This window comes from Lepidochelys kempii, chromosome 8 (assembly GCF_965140285.1).
Source record: "Lepidochelys kempii isolate rLepKem1 chromosome 8, rLepKem1.hap1, whole genome shotgun sequence".
NCBI lineage: Eukaryota > Metazoa > Chordata > Testudines > Cheloniidae > Lepidochelys > Lepidochelys kempii.
In genome coordinates this window covers 9,906,670-9,929,008 of record NC_136387.1, presented here as the reverse complement: position 1 = coordinate 9,929,008, position 22,339 = coordinate 9,906,670, and the positions used below count along the sequence as shown (strand labels likewise).

At 44.5% G+C, this 22,339-nt stretch overlaps 1 protein-coding gene across 5 annotated transcripts in view; it reads right to left on the bottom strand.

The window, feature by feature from the left end:
* Positions 1-22,339, bottom strand: part of KLHL3 (kelch like family member 3) — a 66,626-nt gene that overhangs the window by 5,158 nt on the left and 39,129 nt on the right. For 4 of the 5 annotated variants that reach the window (XM_073355482.2, XM_078853989.1, XM_078853990.1 and 1 more), the window contains 6 exons: positions 18,688-18,804; positions 16,984-17,133; positions 8,013-8,130; positions 7,057-7,254; positions 4,963-5,064; positions 1,019-1,147 (listed from right to left, as the gene is read on the bottom strand). In XM_073355482.2, coding sequence (XP_073211583.1) covers positions 1,019-1,147; positions 4,963-5,064; positions 7,057-7,254; positions 8,013-8,130; positions 16,984-17,133; positions 18,688-18,804 — 814 coding nt within the window. The remainder of the gene's footprint in view (positions 1-1,018; positions 1,148-4,962; positions 5,065-7,056; positions 7,255-8,012; positions 8,131-16,983; positions 17,134-18,687; positions 18,805-22,339) is intronic. The other variant, XM_078853991.1, reaches the window with a different exon arrangement.

Here is a 22,339-nt window from a genome sequence, read left to right as displayed (position 1 = left end):
GAAGAGTGCTACAGCCAGTCAAGGAGAAAATTCTTACTGAGGCTTATGCGTTATTATTTCAGCTAGTAATAAAGGCAAGCCTCGAGGAAAGGGTTGATTTGGGGCCCTAGTCAGTGTGTGTTTCTGGTGGTAGGAGCAGGGTGGGAACTTCACCTTCTTAAACACAGTTTCACTATGTTCACATTCAGCAAAAGTGAGTTTCCACTGCACGTGTTACACCATAATTATAAAACTTCTATAGCATCTTTCATCCACGGATACAAATTACTTACACAAGGAGGCTCAGCATTATCATCCCCATTCCAACAGACTAGGAAAATGCACTGATCAGTTTTGTGAGTAGCCTATAGCCACACTACGCTTCAGTAGCAGTCAAGAATGGAACACAAATCCCTTGTTCCCTGTCTTATTCTACAATCCTCTGGCCTGTCCACTCATTAAAATCTGGGTCGAGATGGAGCGCTCGTTAAGATGGAATAAAGTGCTTTAACTTGGTTTTTAGGTCACTTGCTGCAGGTGAATTTTGATCTATGAAACACCTACTATATCTACAGTGACCTATGGAAATCAAGAGAAAGCCCACAGGACAAGAAATGAAGTGGTGGAAGGTGCAAGTGACGGTGTGTCAGAGCTTGGCTTTCTGGTCCCAGGGTGAGTTTGCAGGGCTGGCAATTAGAAAAGCTGTCTTTTTACCGCACGGACAAGGCAAGTTTGATATGGAAGCTACTCAGAGACAATAGACATGATGCCATTTCTCAGAGTCACTGTCCAAAGCAGAGATTAATTTTAATTTTGGGGGAGATTAACACAGTCAAGGGAGCAGTTGGAAGCTTCCATGTGATCACGACCCACACGAAAAAAGCTTCACTCCTCAGAACTGGCAGCCCAACAACGCAACTTCTTCACTTCCTCACCATGCAGTGACAGGGGATAAAAGCCGGACATATGTGAATTAAATGCTTCCGAGAAGTGGGGAAAGGATTTATTTATTTATTTACAGGTGTCTCAGAATCAATACCTGCACCGCTGCGCCGAGTGCTCATATCAGCGACGTAGGTCCATTCATTTGTAGCTGGATTATACTGTTCTACGGTACTAAGGCACTGACGTGATGCTCCATCGTAACCTCCCACAGCATACAGCTTACCTGCAACAAACACGGCACAGACTAATCAGAGAGAAATGGGTGCATTTAATATCTGATCATCACAATAGGGTACATTATTATCAATCATTTGTAGACTACCATAGTGCCGAAAAATCCAATTGAGATTGGGGCGCCACTGGGTGAGTCTGTATCTCTTTCCGGGTGGGGGGGAGGGGGCACTCTACTGTACAAGTTAGAGCATATTTACAATTGATGTGCCCGTTTTTAAGCGGCGAACACGAATACTGTCTCCACAGGAAAATGCAGGAGGCTGGAATCCCGGAAAGCCAGAGTTCTAATCCAGCTCTACCACGTGATTCACTGCACCAGATTCAGAGGTAGTATGAAAACACAATCAGACCCTCAGACCCACTCACACCCAGTTTATGAGGTGTAAGGGACTCTAAACTGCTGCAGCTGATACACCCAGGAGAAGGTGTCCATTTAAAGCAGGCTTTCACCTGCTTTAACCTTACACATCCTTATACCCTCCCATTCAGTTGCTAGATTTTCTGTCTGTTACGTGCATTATGCTGATGTATACGCCCTTATATTCACTTAGCCAAATGCAGAGGTGATGCGTAAAAACAATATACTGCAAGCTATATATTGATAAGTGGGCATGAATCTAACTGATTCAGAGGGAGACTAAGTTAGCGTAACATGCACTGTAAAGGGGGCAGAACTATGTGGAAGCGTCACCCATTTAGGACACAATCTCAGCCATGAATTTGGCCAATTATGTTGCCTTGGGAACAACATTCCAATTTCTCTGCTTTAGTAAAATGGAGCTAATATTTACCTCACAGTGGTCTTACACAGGAGTTAAATTACATTCACCTCAGTAGCACCTTCTGGTTTGAAAACAGTGCAATATTTAAGATGCCATGAAAGTGATAAACATGGAATAACTTACTCCACTGCAACAGGCATCTGCACTGGCTACAGTTAAACACTAAATCCCTATTTTGAAGAATCCTGGCCAGTCGAAAGTGAGCTGATGTTGTAACTGCAGCTCAAGGTTGTCCGCTCCTTTGGACTGAGTGTATAGCATCATCTTGTTCGTGTTGTGCTGATGCATGCCAGGAGCCATGCGTACGATTGGTATCCCCAACAAACGAACGGGAAAAAAAAAATGACGGGCATCTAACGAGGCTGTATCCCGGAGCACCATTGTCAACAAAATAATACTTAAATTCTACCCTCGGTCTTTGCCCAAAACCCTCCTGAGGTGAACGGGATTACAGTACTTATGTTCTGTGAGGGTCCAACATGACCTTAAATGGGTCGCTCACCCCTTTGCTCTGTGACCCTCCTGCTGTCTGTTTTTACAATGTCTGGTCTTTTCCACCATCTTCTTTCCCTGATGGCTTTACAACTCCAAGAGGATGCAGGCTAATTTCCTTCACACAGTGTTACCACACACAGCGGGGGCCCGACCATGAACCCTTACACACACAGCTCCACTGACTATGTGACCATGCACACGAGTAACTGCTAACTCATGCCAGAGAGGGGTTCACAAGAACCAGAACCAGCACCAGTCTTTTGTTCCTTCTATCCTGGTTCATACTAAGGAACACTGGAAACCTATGTCCTTCCAGAGAGTGACTCTGGTAGTGACTGTTAGTGGGGATTATTACATCTTTCTCAGTGCTGCTCGGTAGTATCATCTGTGGGAAACGGCTGGAGTCTGGGGATTTATGGGTATTTTTAAGAGTGCGCCACAGGTGCCGAGAGCTTGCGAGATCATGCCCTTTTGTTTAGCGTACCGTACATTTCAATAAATAGATACTGTCTAATTTCACTTAAAACAACACCCTCCCATAAACCTTGCCAACTTTCTCCAATTTGCCATGTAAAGCATTTAATTCTCCTCTTCGTTTTAATCTCAACAGTACAGGGTATTGAGCTCACCCCATTACAGAGGGCCCCTGAAAAGCCCTTTGTACCAATTAAGTCTCAAATTAAGCACAACTGAAGTGTGGTGGGGGCCCATGCACCAGTCTGAACCTCGCCTAATATGAACGCTAATAAGCCTGCCTACACTCAGGTCCTGGGCGACACGCTGCCTTTCTTCCTACTGGTGAAAATTGGCTGAAGTCAAAGTCAGTCCCATCACACTTCACTGGCAAGATCAGTTTCTTACACTTCCATACGTACACGGGTAATTGCACTCCCCTGTTACTGTCTCTTTAGACATTTCATACACTTATTTGTGCAATCACGTCAACTTCACTGGTGTTTTAGGTCAACAAATCAAAGCAGGAAACATTTTGGTGCCGACTATGCTCTACCAAGGTAACGTTTGTTGGTTTGCATCAACTATTAGATATGGTCAGTAACTGTAGGCACCAGGTCAATTTTCATCATAGTCAGTCTCTGTGGCTAGAACTCTGGGGGTGTTGTTTAACTCTGGACCGTGGCTTAAGCCGTATATCAAATTTGTTGTTCGCTCCTGCTGATTTAAAACCTGTTCAGCTCCAAGACACTTGGCTATTTTTGCTCCAGCGGGTCTACACGTGCATTTGTTTTGCCTTGTTTAAAAGAAAAATTACCACAGCATTTCTTAAATCTCTGTTAAGCACTCGAACTGAATATGACCCATTTTGGCTTTTCATAGGTATCACTGTTTACTAAGCACATCATAAGCATATGAATATGCCAATAATTAAGGAAATTATTATTAAACTCCACAAGCAGTTAAGCAGATTTTAGCCGCTCTATCACTCCTTAAAGAGAAACGGACTTCAGTTCCTCTCCTCCTCCCTTTTTTAAAGAAAATTTCCAATCCATTCCCATTTACTGGCCAAACCAGCCCATTTGCAATCCCAGGAACTCAAGTTTGTAACATACTGGGGCTAACTCCACCAACCAATCACTACATACTGTACGGGAGACAGCTACAACCCGCTGCAATTAGGGCTACATAATAAAAACACTGCCACAAAGTTCCACAAAATGGAAAGAAATTCATATTCTAAAGTGATTGTTCCCCTGGATTCTAAGCAAGGTAAAATGAAATTAACCCATCTGGCACCAGACCTCAGGACTTTCATACTTACATGTTCATGCTGATGGCTGTTTCAACAATTGTAACTGCCCCTTATCCTTCCCTGCCCCATCCCTGTGCTGACATGGTACTGAAATTTGTTACTGTAAATTCCCCATTTACGCACAAAACAGAATGGGCAACCCGACATGTGAGTCCGATGCAAACAACTGCAGAATCTTATGATTTTGTTGGTAGTGTGCCACCCAGCTAAGGTGCCAGGATTTTAACTGTGCTTCAGCCTTCATTTTGGAGGGCAGATTTTTAAAGGTCTTCCTCTTGCGGTTGCCATTGTCTATCACAACGCTTGCTGATGACCACAACAGAACACCCTCACAGTGCCTTGTTTCACTGACCAGAGACGTCTCAGAATGTTATTCTCCCACCAAAAAAATGAGAATGCCCCACGCAAAGCAGGAGAGGTGGCCAGCTGCTGTTGGGCCCAGCATCAGTATCAAGATCCTGTGCCATGTAGCGCGGATGGCAAAACATACAATTTTCCCGCACAACAAAGAGACTATTCAAAGCTGCAGCAATTTAGTCACGTTAAAAAAAAAATCTTTACCAATCAACAAACATCTAGAATGCAGCTTTTAGAAACTGGCCTGGCTTGTTCTTGTGCTCATCTGCCAGCAGGTTACCTCAGGGAATGTTTGGAGAACAGCTCCTGCTCCTTCGCTGCAGGAGCTCAGACTTTAACCACTTGTGTTTCCGTTTTAAATAGTAATATTCCAGTGACTGAAATGGCTGCTATTATTCTTACCTTCCACAACTCCAACTCCAACACTGCTTCTTCTTGTGTTCATGGGAGCCACAAAAAACCACTCATTGGTTTTATAGCTATAGGCCTCTACTGATGCCAGACCTAGTTAAAAAGAGGATACATAGATTAGCATTGTACTGTTCTCTCCCTTGGAGACACATCTCCACCGTGACCTGGACTAAAGTTTCCCAAGGTTCTCAATTCCCTCCCCACTCCCATGGCAGCTGCGTGGCCATTTTCCTGCTAGACAAGGAAAAGCAGGTTGGTACTAGCTCATCAATGCTGCTCCTTCTGCAGCCAGGAAGATTGCTATTGAGCCTTACCAGATGACTCCCTGTCCTGAGGCTGCTGCCACTTCTAATGTGCTGGGAATAAGAGACTGGATCTGGGGCCTAGATCCCGAGCTCTTCAGCTGGAATAGTCCAACAGTGACACTCCTTTCAAGCAGCATTAAAATCAGTCCAATGCAAAGATTTTGAAACCGCCCCTTTAAGCCCTCTGAGGTTTGCTCATCACAAGCTTGTCTACATTACAAAGTTATACCAGCACAAGCTAAGGTGTGAACTGAAACCACTATGCTTACACTGGGATAACAGCCAGGTGGGCATTCTTATTCTGATAAAAGAGTGCTTTGTTCTGGTTTGGCTTTTGTTACTTCGGCAAGGGTTTAAAAAGCCTCTCTTATTCCAGAATAAGTGTCCACACAGGGAGTTCCACCAATATAATTATATTACAATAACTAAGCCAGTATAACTGGTAAAACTCGCCTGTGCAGGCAAGCCCTTCGGAAAGGGCAGAGTTAGTTTTGCATCAACACCCAAAATCTGGATGCTTATCTGAACTTTCTGAAGCAAATGGGTCTCAGAAATACAGCTAGAAATACAGCAAAACCAGTCTCCTGCAGTAACTTCAGCACTTTCCCTTCCAGTCCTGGGCAGAACCTGGAAGCACTGAAGTGTGCAAAACAGAAGGACAAGGAAGGGTGTGGGAGAAGTGACAAGCAAGTATTTCACCTTGACAAGTTCAGAGAAGGCTTTTGTTTAATCCAAACCCATTTCACCAATCTCCATTTAAAACAGTATGAAACAATGGTCAATCTGGGGTTTGAACTAGAGCTGGCGAAATACTTCAGAACATTTTTGTATTAATGTTCATTCCAATTCTTAAATAAGGCTGCTCTGACTGCATTTTGTGATCACTTTCCATGTATGTTCTAAGTGAACAGTTTACTGGAAAGAAAATTTTCCTAAAAAGGAAATTTTTAGTGAATACTAGAGAATAGTTACAGAAAGATAATTGTGAGTCTTTACACCAGAAAACTGATTCTAAGAGAGAAGTTTTAATCTAATCCAATCAGGAAAGAAAACAAAACCATATGACCTCTGGCAAAACCAAACTAACCAAAACGGTTGAAGATTTCAAATGCAGTTATTTTATATTCACAGCTCACCAGCATACTACAGCTCAAGAAATGTTTGCAGAGATCACGGCGGGCAGAATTTCAGAACAATTAATGCATTCAGGAAAGACGCAGAGTTTTTAGAAACAAACTATTTGCTCAGTTCTAGTTTGAGCCATTCAAGCACAACTGCAAAGTGAACGTAACTATTATTTCATGGCAAAAAAGAACCCAATAATAATACCGACACTTTCCAACAGTGAGATGCCTCTGAAACACGCACTTTAAAATATCCCCATAGTTCCCAATCCCATCTTCACTAACCAGATCTACTAGCAAATCAGGATTTTTGCTGCTCCTGGGGATTGTCACTTAAAGTGAATGTTAGTGAATCACTTGCCTTGCAATAGCAAGATCCCTACAAAAACCAAATATGTTTGCTATGAAAACATTTCCTTTTAAAGCGTCAGATTCTTGTTGAATAAGTTCTTACTTTCTAGAGGAAAGAAAAATAAACACAAGACATCAAAACACAAAGCTAAAAACATAGGTGCGGACAACTGGTTGGAACTAACTGCTGTTTTCTACCGTGAGGGAATTTGCCGTTCAAGGACTCCCTGTGAGGGACCTGGAAAACACAGAACTAGTACAATATCCATTTCATTCGGCTGCCTGGCTTTTGTGCAGTAACATACCAGTGCTTCCATCAAATCCGCCCACAGCATACAGGAGTTCATTCAGCACAGCCGCCCCCAAAGTGCTCCGTCGTTCCTGCATGCTGGCAATTGACGTCCACTGATCCTTCACACCGTCATACACGTCTACAGTTCGCACTCTCAGAGAGCCGTTAAACCCTCCAACAGCATAAACGTTGCCTGCCATAAACACCACACCTGTTAGAAGGGGAGAGAGACTTAAGACTCCGAGTTAGGTTTAGAGAGCCAACCGCACCTACAGGTTCCAACCGCACCTACAGGTAGCTTGGAAAAGAGATACCATCAGATGGCTCTGTTGGTATTTGTAACAGAGAAGGGAAGAATAGGACATTTGCAAATGTTTAGCATTTACTTGCTCTGTACAACCATCAGATCTGAATAAGAGAACGTACAGATTGTAGGGAAAATAACGCACATAACACAGAATACTAAACCAGGCCTCACCCAAGCTGGTCTGCAAGCTTGCCAATTCCAAGGTGGGTATGAGACTCAGATAATTTCAAGGTGCCTCAGAGAGGGGGAGTAAAGTATGGATCCGGAGAGCACCTCTGGATGCTGGATGGTAGGGTCAGTCAGATCTCCAAGGCGGAACAAGTTTCAACTCCACATACCTCACCTCTGCTAGGAAAAATCCCTTCTCTTTCAAACTGCAAGTCCAGTGAATGATCTCTGTTCCCAGCTCTTTACTGGAAAGCCAACAGGGAAAGTTGGCTACCACTGTGAAGCCAGGCCAGAGGAGATGGAAGGAATAGCATAGAGGAAGTAGTGGGGAGCGAGCTGGCTTTGTGCCCATTTGAGGGAGAGAAGCTTTCTCCTGGATCTTGGTGGGAGGCAGAGCTGTTGTCGGCTGGAAACAGAGAGGGGCTGAATACACTTCTGTCCCCTAAGGTATTTAGTGGGAAAGTGATGGAGGCTACTGGACATGTTCCATTTACCTGCTCTGCATCTCCGGGAGGGAAGCTCAGCTATCTGCTCCCACCGATCCTCCTCAAAATCGTAACACTCCACGCTCCGGATGGCTTTGGGCGCTTGCCCACCAACCACAATCATTATCTGGGAAGGAAAAACAAGAGAAGGGAAACCCTTAGGTCAAGGACTGTTTACACAGCAGGCTGCATCCTGCAAAATAAAAACCACTACCAGAACCTAGTAGAAGTGAGCTATATTGACAGCTGGGGGGCTGTCTATGTGGGGAGGAGGGTGATTTTTAAAGGCATAAAAGGGTTGGGCCCTTTGAGAATCTGTCCCTAGAGGACCTATACGCCCAGGAGTACAGCTTATTACATACTGTTTAGGGGGGAAACCTAAAAACAAAGCAGGCTTTTGTGCTTATGCTGACCTCAATATACGCTAAAAGATTTCCCTCTCACCCAAGCTGGTCTGCAAGCAGTTTTTTGGCTTGCATCAGGGTGCTCCATCCCACCAATTATCATTCCCCAAGCAACCCAGCTGGGTCAGCAGAACTTCAACGGCCCCAAAGACTGCCCAAAGTTCTTTGAATTCTCCCTCTCTGGCAGATGAGATGTCCCCTTAAGAAATCTTGCTCTATGGTCAATCTCTATAGGGTTGCTGTGCCCTTTTCCTCACTCTAATGCAATACCTATGTTTTCAAATCACAAGTGATGGCTCTTGCTCAGCAGAGGACACAAAGCACCAGCATGGCTCTCATGGGACAGCTGGTGAGAAAAAGTGCTCTCTTTTGGTTGGACTAGATCTCTGGGATCCATGCCCACACGATAGGTTAAATACCACAGTTCATAGAATAGCAGAGTTGGAAGGGACCTCAGGAGGCCATCTAGTCCAACCCCCTGCCCAGAGCAGGACCAATCCCAACTAAATCATCCCAGCCAGGGCTTTGTCAAGCCTGACCTTAAAAACTTCTAAGGAAGGGGATTCCACCACCTCCCTAGGTAACACATTCCAGTGTTTCACCACCCTCCTAGTGAAAAAGTTTTTCCTAATATCCAACCTAAACCTCCCCCACTGCAACTTGAGACCATTACTCCTTGTCCTGTCCTCTTCTACCACTGAGAATAGTCTAGAACCATCCTCTCTGGAACCACCTCTCAGGTAGTTGAAAGCAGCTATCAAATCCCCCCTCATTCTTCTCTTCTGCAGACTTAACAATCCCAGTTCCCTCAGCCTCTCCTCATAAGTCATGTGTTCCAGACCCCTAATCATTTTTGTTGCCCTTCGCTGGACTCTCTCCAATTTATGCACATCCTTCTTGTAGTGTGGGGCCCAAAACTGGACACAGTACTCCAGATGAGGCCTCACCAATGTCGAATAGAGGGGAACTATCACGTCCCTCGATCTGCTGGCAATGCCCCTACTTATACACCCCAAAATGCCATTGGCCTTCTTGGCAACAAGGGCACACTGTTGACTCATATCCAGTGTCTCGTCCACTGTCACCCCTAGGTCCTTCTCTGCAGAACTGCTGCCGAGCCATTCGGTCTCTAGTCTGTAGCGGTGCATGGGATTCTTCTGTCCTCAGTGCAGGACTCTGCACTTGTCCTTGTTGAACCTCATCAGATTTGTTTTGGCCCAATCTTCTAATTTGTCTAGGTCCCTCTGGATCCTATCCTTACCTCTTCTCCCAGTTTAGTGTCATCTGCAAACTTGCTGAGGGTGCAATCCACAGCATCCTCCAGATCATTAATGAAGATATTGAACAAAACCGGCTCCAGGACTGACCCTTGGGGCACTCCGCTAGATACTGGCTGCCAAGTAGACATGGAGCCATCGATCACAACCCGTTGAGCCCGACAATCTTGCCAACTTTCTACCCACCTTATAGTCCATCCATCCAGCCCATACTTCTTTAACTTGCTGACAAGAATACTGTGGGAGACCGTGTCAAAAGCTTTGCTAAAGTCGAGGAATAACACGTCCACTGCTTTCCCTTCATCCAGAGAACCAGTTATCTCATCATAGAAGGCAATTAGATTAGTCAGGCATGACTTTCCCTTGGTGAATCCATGCTGACTGTTCCTGATCACTTTCCTCTCATGTAAGTGCTTCAGGATTGATTCTTTGAGGACCTGCTCCATGATTTCTCCGGGGACTGAGGTGAGGCTGACCAGCCTGTAGTTCCCAGGATCCTCCTTCTTCCCTTTTTTAAAGATGGGCACTACATTAGCCTTTTTCCAGTCTTCCGGGACTTCCCCCGATCGCCATGAGTTTTCAAAGATAACGGCCAATGGCTCTGCAATCACATCCGCCAATTCCTTTAGCACTCTCGGATGCAGCGCATCCGGCCCCATGGACTTGTGCACGTCCAGTTTTTCTAAATAGTCCCGAACCACTTCTTCCTTCACAGAGGGCTGGTCACCTCCTCCCCATGCTCTGCTGCCCAGTGCAGTGCAGTGCTGTTAGTAGTATTGCAAAACTATCACTGAAATCAGCCTCTGTACCAGATGACTGGAAGGTAGCTAATGTAATGCTAATTTTTAGAAAGGGCTCCCTGAGGGGATCCTGGCAATTACAGGCCACTGAGCCTAGTGTCAGTGCTGGACAAATTGGCAGAATTATAGTAAAAGAAGAGAATGATCAGATACACAGGAAAACACAATTTGTGGGGGAAGAGTCAACATGGCTTTTGTAGAAGGAAGTCATGCATCACCAATCTGTCTGCATTCTCAGAGAGTCAACGAGCATGGGAATAAGGGTGATCAAGTCAAGATAGTGTACTTGGATTTTCAGAAAGCCTTGACAAAGTCCCTCACCAAAGGCTCTTATGGAAACTAGGTAGCCATGGGATAAAAGGGAAGGTCCTCTCCTGGATCAGTAGCTGGTTGAAAGATAAGAAACAAAGGGTATGAACAAAAAAAATGGACAGTTTTCACAATGGACAGAGGTGAACAGCAGGGTCCCCTAAGGATCTGTATGAAGACCTGTGCTGTTCAACATATTTATTAATGATCTGGAAAGGAGATGAATAGAGAACTGGCAACGTTTACAGACAACACAAAACTATTCAAGATAATTAAATTCAAAGCAGACTGTGAGGAGTTAGAGAGATTTCACAAAACTGGGTGACTGGGCAACAAAATGGTAGATGAAATTCAGCGTTGATAAGGGCAAAGTAATGCATGTTGGAAAACATAATCCCAACTATCCATATATAATGATGAGTTCTAAACTAGCTGTTACGAAAGAAAGATGTTGGAGTCACCATGGACAGTTCTGCTCAATGCACAGCAGCAGTCAAAAAGGTTAACAGTTCCTAATATATTGTTAGGAAAGGTATAACCAAAAAAAAAAAAAAAAATCTTACTGCAACTGTATAAATCCATGGTGCACCCACACCTTGAATACTAAGTCCAATTCTGGTCGTCCCATCTCAAAAAGGATATAGTGGAACTGGAACACATTCAGAGAAGGGCAACAAAGATGACCAATGATATGGAACAGCTTCCATAAGAGGACAGACTAAATATTAGGTCTCTTTTCTAAAATGAACAGACAACTAGGGGGATATCATAAAGGTCTATAAAATGATGAATAGTGTGTGGGGGGGAAATGAATAGAGAAGTGCGATTTACCTTTTCATACAATACACTAACCAGGGGTCACCCAATTAAATGAATAGGCAGCAGGTTTAATACAAACAAGAGGAAGAACTTTTTCCACACAACAAACCTGTAAAACTCATTGGCAGGGGATGTTGTGAAGGCCAAAAGTATAACTGGATTCAAAAAAGAACTAAATTCATAGAGGATAGGTCCATCAATGGTTATTAGCCAAGATAGTCAGCGACTCAAGCCCATACTTGGGGCAACCTATCAGAAGCTTTGCCTATCAGAAGCTGGGAATGGAAGATGGTTGGATCACACCATAACTACCCAGTTCTGTACATTCCCTCTGAAGCTCTGATATGGCCTATTGTCAAAGACAGGATACTAGGCAAGATGGACCATGATCTGACCCAGTATGGCAGCTCTTATGTTCTTATGCAATAGGGATTTCCCCATGGACTCTCCCTCAAAACCTTTCCCACTGCAGCAGAAGAGTTCTAAAGAGACCCAGAGATTCAAGGAAATCCCCCATTCCCACCCTGCCAAGGAAAGGCAACGGAAATCACTGGCCTTTAAGGGAGAAAATACATATTTGAAGGCTAATCGGACATACTCCTGGCTAGACATCCTGCCTCCCAGGACTGTCTTATGGGAATTTTCTCAAATGACCTCTGAAGATTCTTCTTTTAAGTTTATCCCCCGTTTTGTAACTTAGCCCCCAGCCATGGAAGCCCTGCTTAATTCAGCAGCCCATCACCCCATTTATTTATTGCCCATGTGCCTTGTCACATTTACCTGTGTAACGCATAAATCAGCATAGCATTTCTCATCCCGCCACAGACCCGCACAATGCGCCAGTGGTCTAAGTGGAGAAGACCTCAGTGTCATTTCAGTGGTCAGACCACCGCGTATTTGCTGTTTTCATAGTTATGCTGACAAATACTGATGCTGATAAATAAGTGAAGCACTCCAGGTGGACCACCACCCATGATGGAAACTACTCCCCCAGAAAGCACCATGTCTGTGTAAGGGATTAGAGTGTTACAGGGATTCTCAGACTTCATTGCACCGTGATCCCCTTCTGACACCAAAAATTACTACACGACCCCAGGAGGGGGAACCGAAGCCTGAGCCCGCCCGAGCACCATGGCCCAGGATCGGGGGCCAAAGCCCAAGTCTCACCATCCTGTGCGGGGGTGGGGAACTGAAGCCCCAGGGCTTCAGCCCCAGCAGGGGGCCTGTAACCTAAGCCCTGCCACCCAGGGCTGAAGCCCTCAGGTTTCGGCCCCAGGCAATGGGGCTCAGGCTTCAGCTTCGGCCCTGGGCCCCAGCAAGTCTAAGCCAGCCCTGGCAACCTCACTAAAATGGGGTCGTGACCCACTTTGGGGTCCCGACCCACAGTTTGAGAACTGCTGGAGTAGTAGGTCTGGCTGTGGATCGCACAGGGGGGTCCTTGGCAGCTTCCTGAGGTCTCTGATGCAACATGTGCACTGAAACAAATCCAGTGCATTTTAAGTCTAAATTGCTTAGATCTCAGTAAACTTTATCTTGATCAACAGGAAAAAAAAAAAAATCAAATCCCAGTGCATTTTCTGAAGCCCCCAATCGACACATTTCTGGCCCGTGACTGTTGGTTTGGGAACGCAGGAACATTCCCGATGAGAGCTCAGCTGTTGATGGCTGCCCATAGCAACCAAGCTGCAACGGAACCCCAGCAGATTTTTGAAACGGTCGCTGGCTCCTTCACTGAGAAAGCAGCTTGATTTGTGCACTGCTCCGAAGACATTACTTCTTATTCTCTACAGCTATCGAGAATGAGATTCACTCCTCTTATCACAACACAGCACGCCAGCAGGAGCGAGCATTACACAAGACGAGCGTATTTTTAGAAGGCTGAGGAGCTGGCACCAAGATAATTAGCCTCGGAACAGATCAACAGCGTGACGGGGTGGAAAATAAAACCCCGATCTCGTTTCTGAGAAAAAACAATGTAGCCTAGTATGTAAAGGTCCTGAGTTCAAGTCCCAGACGGTTGGAGTGGAATGGGATGATTAGATAACAGTCTAAAAGTATTTACAGGGCATAAAAAACAGGGAAAGAGACCTCTGTATAACTGTTTAATGTAGAAGCAATAGCATGAAATTGAGGTGACAAGGTAAAAAAAGTTATCAGGAAACATTTCCTAACAAGGGTGACCTACTAATTGTGGACTAGCCTCCCAAGGAAAAGAGAGGAAAGCCACGGAGCTTAAGAAATTTAAAATGAGGAGTTGACAAAGCAGTGGAGATTATACAGCAGGAAACAATCCCACATTGGTAGGAGCAATAGACAAGACCATATAGCTTCTCAATGAGGAAGGTCCAGCAGGAGGAACCTCCCTCCCTTTCTTTTCAGCTAGATGTAAGGCAGAGCTGGGGGACCCGGCTAGTAGGTTTTTCTTTCATACTTCGGGGTCATGGTATAGAAAATGTTGAGAACCTCTGAACTCATTGACCTCAAATCTTTTCCACCTCTCGTTTCTCCAGTTCCATGATTCCAGCGCACGGTCCGTAAAGGGCAAAGACACATTCACCATGACAACCCCAAAGGTACATTCTGTAGATTAATTCCTATTAAGAACCACAATATGTAGGCAAATACGATGCATGCACTACAGAACTGCAAATTAACAGTATCCAGCAAATCAGCATTTGAATACCACCTCCTGAGATAAAACTGGTACAAAGCCTCACAAAATCTAGCTTCCTATTGTTTATAACTGGAGGAATAGGCACGTGATTTGACATCTTACAGCCTGAAATTCTCATTAATAATTTCAGTGACAGTTTTCTGTGCAAGCCGCCTGTATGCTTTGGGGATGGGGTAGCGTTTTTCTCACTAATGCACATGGATGTAGAGCAGTGCACAGCTCCCATATCAATATAGGGTATCTCGGAGTTATTTTTTCTTGTGCCACATCTATTTTCAGTCGCTGTTCAGAATCTGCCATGAGCCAGTTTTCAGATAAGGTTGGTTGGAGTTTTTTTTGCTGTATCAGGCTCTGCCTCCAACATGCAGATGAACTAATGCGAGCTAAAAGCACCATAGCCCTCTCCAACAGCACAATATCCAAGCTGCTTCACTCAGCAGAAATCTAGGCCAACCCTCTGAGCACTGTAAACCCCTGCCTACCCCACGGACCCGCGGTTCTCAACTGTAGTCCCGAGGCAACCAGTAGCCCCCACAACACTGCTGGTGGTCCAGAATGAAATATTTTGAGAACCAAACAGTGGGAAATTCATGGAAAAATCATGGAGCAGGTCCTCAAAGAATCAATCCTGAAGCACTTGCATGAGAGGAAAGTGATCAGGAACAGCCAGCATGGATTCACCAAGGGAAGGTCATGCCTGACTAATCTAATCGCCTTTTATGATGAGATTACTGGTTCTGTGGATGAAGGGAAAGCAGTGGATGTATTGTTTCTTGACTTTAGCAAAGCTTTTGACACGGTCTCCCATAGTATTCTTGTCAGCAAGTTAAGGAAGTATGGGCTGGATGAATGCACTATAAGGTGGGTAGAAAGCTGGCTAAATTGTCGGGCTCAACGGGTAGTGATCAATGGCTCCATGTCTAGTTGGCAGCCGGTATCAAGTGGAGTGCCCCAAGGGTCGGTCCTGGGGCCGGTTTTATTCAATATCTTCATAAATGATCTGGAGGATGGTGTGGATTGCACTCTCAGCAAATTTGCGGATGATACTAAACTGGGAGGAGTGGTAGATACGCTGGAGGGGAGGGATAGGATACAGAAGGACCTAGACCAATTGGAAGATTGGGCCAAAAGGAATCTGATGAGGTTCAATAAGGATAAGTGCAGGGTCCTGCACTTAGGACGGAAGAACCCAATGCACAGCTACAGACTAGGGACCGAATGGCTAGGCAGCAGTTCTGCAGAAAAGGACCTAGGGGTGACAGTGGACGAGAAGCTGGATATGAGTCAGCAGTGTGCCCTTGTTGCCAAGAAGGCCAATGGCATTTTGGGATGTATAAGTAGGGGCATAGCGAGCAGATCGAGGGACGTGATCGTTCCCCTCTATTCGACATTGGTGAGGCCTCATCTGGAGTACTGTGTGCAGTTTTGGGCCCCACACTTCAAGAAGGATGTGGATAAATTGGAGAGAGTCCAGCGAAGGGCAACAAAAATGATTAGGGGTCTGGAACACATGAGTTATGAGGAGAGGCTGAGGGAGCTGGGATTGTTTAGCCTGCAGAAGAGAAGAATGAGGGGGGATTTGATAGCTGCTTTCAACTACCTGAAAGGGGGTTCCAAAGAGGATGGCTCTAGACTGTTCTCAATGGTAGCAGATGACAGAACGAGGAGTAATGGTCTCAAGTTGCAGTGGGGGAGGTTTAGATTGGATATTAGGAAAAACTTTTTCACTAAGAGGGTGGTGAAACACTGGAATGCGTTACCTAGGGAGGTGGTAGAATCTCCTTCCTTAGAGGTTTTTAAGGTCAGGCTTGACAAAGCCCTGGCTGGGATGATTTAACTGGGAATTGGTCCTGCTTCGAGCAGGGGGTTGGACTAGATGACCTTCTGGGGTCCCTTCCAACCCTGATATTCTATGATTCTATGATTCTATGAAATTCGAACATCGGAACTGCCATATTGGATCAGACCAATCTACTCCAGTATCATGTCCCTGATACTAAGGAGAGTACCGCAGGAGGGTGCAGTAAACCCCTGTACTAGACTACTATGGAATTACTTGCCCATAAAGGAAGTAACCCTCATCAGTTAGCGACTGGCTCATGCTCCAATGCAGGTGGTTTTATAGCTCTTCTAAAAAAACCCAAAAACCAGCTAGCCTACCTAATGGAAATGCTGCTACTGCTGTCATTACGCATGTGAGTGTCTAACCCTATTTTTAAATGGTCAGTTCAACTAGTTTCCGTCCTACTGAAACTGAGCTCACTTGTCTGCACTTCCCAGGAGAAATGCTCGTGCTATTTCTGAAGACAGGATGAATATTTGTTATCCTAGAAGCCTGGAGGGTAGTAGCCAATTTTAAGGAGACTGAGGCAGATTCTTGACCCTGTTCTGCTCAGGCAGCATAAAAAGGATCAGAGACTAGCCACAAATCCTCTGGTGGGCATTCCCCTGGCATGGGGAAATTTCCAGAATGTGTGCTATTGTCAGGCTGCCTTCAGCAGGCTTTGGGTCAGGCCCTATCAGAGCCACTGAAACGCAACAGAATTAGGAATCAATCAAATGAAATCTAGTAAGAGAACAAGCTCTAGCCATTCAAAGGTGAAAGATGCCTCTAATGACGCAATATCAAAGCCAATAAAAAAAAGTCCTACATTTTCCCTTCTAAGTTTCTCTATTTTGGAAGAGAATTTATCTTACCTTTGGCAGGCTAACTGGAGTCCTTGGTTTTGTTCTAGGATTCTTTATCAATTGCCTTTGATCCAGAGGAAGCAAGTGATATTTCATGGCCTCAATAAGGAAGTCTTTACACGTGTTGTTATTCTTGATTAAAGCTTCTTCTTCAACTGTCTGGGAATGCCAATAAAGATTATTTGAATGGATGTATTTCACTAGGGAGTTTTCAGAGAAAATATAGGGAAAAGATTGGGATTTTTTTGTAAAAGTACCACAGTGAGAAAGATAGAATAGCTGCAACATCAGTAGGCAGTATTCTGAGTCTTCAGTAAGGACCTGCTAAGGCACACAATATTTACTTCCAAGTTTGCTCTCTTTCTTACCAGATCTTTAAAGATCCATTTATGCAGGTCTATCTGTTCTGAAGTCATAACTGCATCCAAACAATGAGGGTTGCTTTCATCCTCATATTGGAAACTAAATCCTTTCTGCAGAAAGGCACGGATTTTCCTGAAGGGACAGGAATCACTTTGCACCCAGGTCAAACATGAGGATTGGCATTTTACACCAATAGTGCAGCTTCTGGCTGGGGAAAGTGGAGTCCTGCACCCTGACCATCACTTACATCACGCCCAAACAGTTGAGCTGTATACAGAGGGAGGCTTGGGGGATAGTGAGGGTGGGGAGGCTTTAGCTGGTTTTAGGTCAAAAGCCTAACACATAGCAACTACAACTTGTATTACTGTTGCCCCTTCTCCCAACACCTGTGTCCTGTTCTGACACCAGCCCTCCCTCTCTGCCAAGCAGTAGCAGACTTCTGGGGCCTTACAGGTCAGCTTCTCAGTAAAGGAGAAATCAGTGGTGGAGAGTCTGGCTCTATTCTAAGTTTAACTTATTTATACAGATACACCAGTCCTGGTACAGAGACGGTCCAACAGCATGCAGGCTGATCTTTTCTTTCAGGAAATTCAGCCCAACACCAGTGCTTAATAGCTCTGATTGAAGTAGCATGCTAAAAATAGAGAATAGCCATGGTGACAAGAGGTGGGAAGTGCTAGCTGCCTATGTACGTGCCTATGGTGTTGGACAGGTACATACTTGAGGCAGCTAGCCCCTTCCACCACGGCTAAACTATTTTTAGCATGTTAGTTCCATCAGAGCTACCATGGCTATGTCTCCTTGAGCGGGGAATCACGTCCCCAGCTTGAAGTGCAGATATAAACCTAAGAAAAAATATTCTGAAGTGCAAACATAACACCACCCAGGGGACACCTAATAGAACAGCATTTTTGGATTCTGTATGATCTTGAACTATATATATTCCCAAAAGCGTCCATCTGGATTATGCAGGAATCCCATGTGCATGGCTCAACTTCAGAATCAGGCCCTTAATTTAACCAGCTATAAAAACAGGTAAGTGGATGCCTTTTTAAAAAAAAATACATATTTCCACATTTGTGGCAGTTTTAGGGTGCACATCACTGCCTTTTGCACTGCTGAGTAGAATACAGAACACATTCAGGGAGAAAAAGATTTTTCAGTCCTTGAATTATCTTTAGATCCCACTCAGTTTGAAGGCGCACTGTAAAGTATTGACTCTGGTCTTCGGCCCACCGACTAAGATAAATGCCAAACCACCCACAACAGAAGCACTCGAACAATCAAGTACATAGGCTAAGGATCTACACTCAGTTTTAATGTGAGGATTTTTTTTTAAAATGTACTAACCTGTACAAGATAATCTCTGGGCAAAAGGGGCAGACGAACATGCTCCATTAGTTTAGCCATGTGTTCTAAGCGAGACTCTTTCTCATAATTTATCCAAGATATAACAGCTTCAAAGACCTACACAGAGAGAGTACAATTAACTATAGAAAAGAGAACGTGCCTTCTCAGTAATCATCAAAGCCAGGGGCTTAGTGATGTAAGCATCAGGTTTGCAGTATCTAAAGAAATAAATAAAAGATGCACCAGGGATAAGAGCTCTAGCAGGTAATAATGCAGAAAGACAGATAAAGATGCACAATGCTGCATATATGCAGAGCACAAACATTTCCCCAAGCTTTGGTCATGTGTGTCAAGAGAACAGGGCTGCACACTTTGATAAATCCTCTGTTTCATCATTAGATGATCAATGACATTCTCAAAGCGAAGCAGGTCACCCAGACCAGCACGCACCTCTGTTACGTTAGGTATTGGAATGAAGACAAAATGTAATTAGTCTTTCAGCATTCATGCTGGGCATTATTCGTAAAAACAACACACAAGGATTTATTATTTGTAATACGCGAAAGATCAGGCAGATCAGCTTCACACATGTTTTGGGATCACATGCTAATTCGGTGCTTAAAATCAGATTTAAATCCCTTCATCACCTCCTTCCAAAACTTGAAAACAACTATGGAAAATGCTCACAACATGTGCAGTGAAATTCCTAATATTTTGACACTTGTTCCAGTTCTTAAATTTCACCCTCCTCTGATAGCTGAAACAAGGCAGCGCAGCTAAATATATCCAAACACCACCAAAAAAAAAAAACCTGTGCTTCCAGGAGGGAAAGAAGGGGCTGTTGGAAATTTGGTGAAGAAGCCTGGTCTGAGCACAATTCCAGCTTCATTTCCAGATCAAACAGGTTCAGATCTGCGGCCAAACTTTCGGCCCAGAACAAACTGTAAATAGACAGACACTTTGTATAGTAGTAGCTGCAGTGGAGAGTACGCCACAGAACACACACACACGCAGAATCCTGGAAGAATATGCATGCTGTGATGTATTAAAAAAATAAAAATAACTCAACTGATGGGTAGAGAGTGGTGTTTGGTGAAGTATCTAAGAGCATTTCATTCTGCCCATATTGTTCAATATTTGGTTAACAAAGACCAGTTAGTAAAGGCCCATCCACAAATGAGTTGAAACCACAACAGCTACAATCCTAGTGTAGACAGGGACTAAAGACCTATCAAGAAATGTAAAAGGCATTCCAGAGAAAACCTGCAGAGTAGGGAAAGGGGGCAGGGCAGTTGGAGATATTATGTAATACAATCTAGATCCTTGCAACAGGATGACTGAGACAATTCCCATGTTCCCACTGAGCCAGAATTGTGAAATTTGGCACTTATTCACTGTGGGCCTCTACGTACATGTGAAATATCCCAGTGCTGACCTTTGCCCTTCCCATCAATGGTTACCAAAATATCCTCACTCTCTCTAAGAGATTTCAAGTGTATCCCTTACATCTAGCATCTTGGAGTCTGGCATATTCACTCAGAGTTATGAGTACATGCCTTCCAGTTTTGACCTTTCCAGGCAGTCACCAAATCATCAGTCCCACAATTTACAAGTATCTTAGTTTCTTCTGGGAGGCAGCCACGTTAAGTACAAGGCCTCCAGTTTGGAGAAATTAAAGTTATGTGATGGCACCAGTTCTACTGGTCATAGTTTAGTCCAAAATAGTTGATGGCTATCTCAAGACATCCAAAATAAGATCAAAGAACACTGCTGGGTTGTGTGGAGGAAGTTTATACTGATGCTATCCGTGCTATACCTACTCTGTGGATAAACGGGAAAATTCATACTCACAAGGTGTACCTCTGGTACCTTCCAACAGCACCTAATTCAATTTTTAACAGAGGAAAAATCTTAGTCCAAAACCCCAACTTCTTTTATTTCAAAAGTTGTGTCAGTTTCCACTGTTCTGCAGAATTATAATTGTTACCAGGTTCCAATCAGTTTTTGTATTTCAGTGCATGACCTACTCACCATCCAGAGCATTTCACAGCTGACTCAACAGAATCTGAATGGCCGTGACCCTTCCACTGTTTGCAACACCCCTGTGACTTTGAGAGAGCACTTTCCAGCTACACACCCAGAGAACCTGGATGTGAGAAAGCCAATCTTTTCCATTCAGTTCAGTGAGAGCCACCTACCCAAACCAAGGTGCTGCTCTCGAGTTCAGGAGAAGGGGAGCTCTGACTTGCTGAGTAACAAACAAAGTGTAGGAAGAGACTGGGACTGCCTGAAAAGCTTTTATACAAGTTTGGAATATCCCCTCTGTGCACACTGCCCGAGAGAAGACAGAGTGAACTTTCGTGTTTTCCCATACAGAAATCTCTGATGGCCCCAGATTCTGAGGAGTTCTGCACCAGCTTCCGTAGCGTGGCATGGGGTGCAGGTCCATTGAGGATTGGGCTCAAAGCCCTGGGTTATATTTATTAGGTTTAAGTGATGGATCAATAAGCAAATTTTAGCCCGAGATGTAGGAGATTTGGGTTCAATCCCCTGTTCTGTCACAGACTCCCTCTGGGTCTGGCTACACAGAACTTTGGCGTGAGTGAGCAGGCTTCCCAGACCAGGTCTAGGGATGGGGGCAGGCTTCAGGATCCAAGTGCTAGCATGAGCCACAACATCAAAGCCCTGTCCATACAGCTATTTTTAGAGCACTGGCGCGAGCCTTGCTAACCCGAGTCAGCCCGCCCAGGCTGGGAGACCCGCTCCCACTTGCTCCAAAATGCTGTGTAGACGTACCCTGTGTGACCTTAGTCTCTGCCTCAGTCCTCCCCACTCTGTAAATTGGGGATAAGAGCACTTCCCTAACTCACATGGGTGTTGTAAGGATCAATACATTAAACACTGGTAGGCACGCAGAAATGGGGGGCTGGGTTACCACTTCTGCAGATTACTGCTAAATTCCAGTTTCATACACGGTTAGCTCCTAGTTTTTATATGTCTGAACAAGCTTGATTTTATAAAAAAACGGTCCCTCTTTCTATGTCTGATGTCTGCAGTTAAAGAAGCAATGAAGTAAGGAGGGAGAGATGCACCCAGGTACAGCAGAGGTACTAAGAGGACAACCCTTCAAGCTGACCACATGTATACAAACAAGACAGATAACTTGGTAACAGGAATATTCCAAAAGCAATGCCTCCCAATGCCCTGTTACAGTTTGGGCCTACAGGTATCTGACTATAACGTGTCCATCTATTCTGGAAGATGGAATGTACTGGTTCATTAGTTCCGTTATACACAGAAGACACATCAAGAATAGGCATTTCTATTTATTTCTTTATCCACGAAGAGTTTAACCTACTTTAAAAGTGAGCACTTCTCAAAATCTGGTTATGACAATTTAGCCCTATGCCGTTTTAAACATTTGTCTACTTACTCCATCAAATTATTTTTTAAAATAATCAGCTACACCAGGGGTTCTCAAACTGGGGGTTGGGACCCCTCAGAGGATCGCGAGGTTATTACATGGGGGGTCACGAGCTGTCAGCCTCCACTCCAAACCCCACTTGGCCTCCAGCATTTCTAATGGTATTAAATATATTAAGAAGTGTTTTTAATTTATAAGGGGGGATCGCACTCAGATGCTTGCTATGTG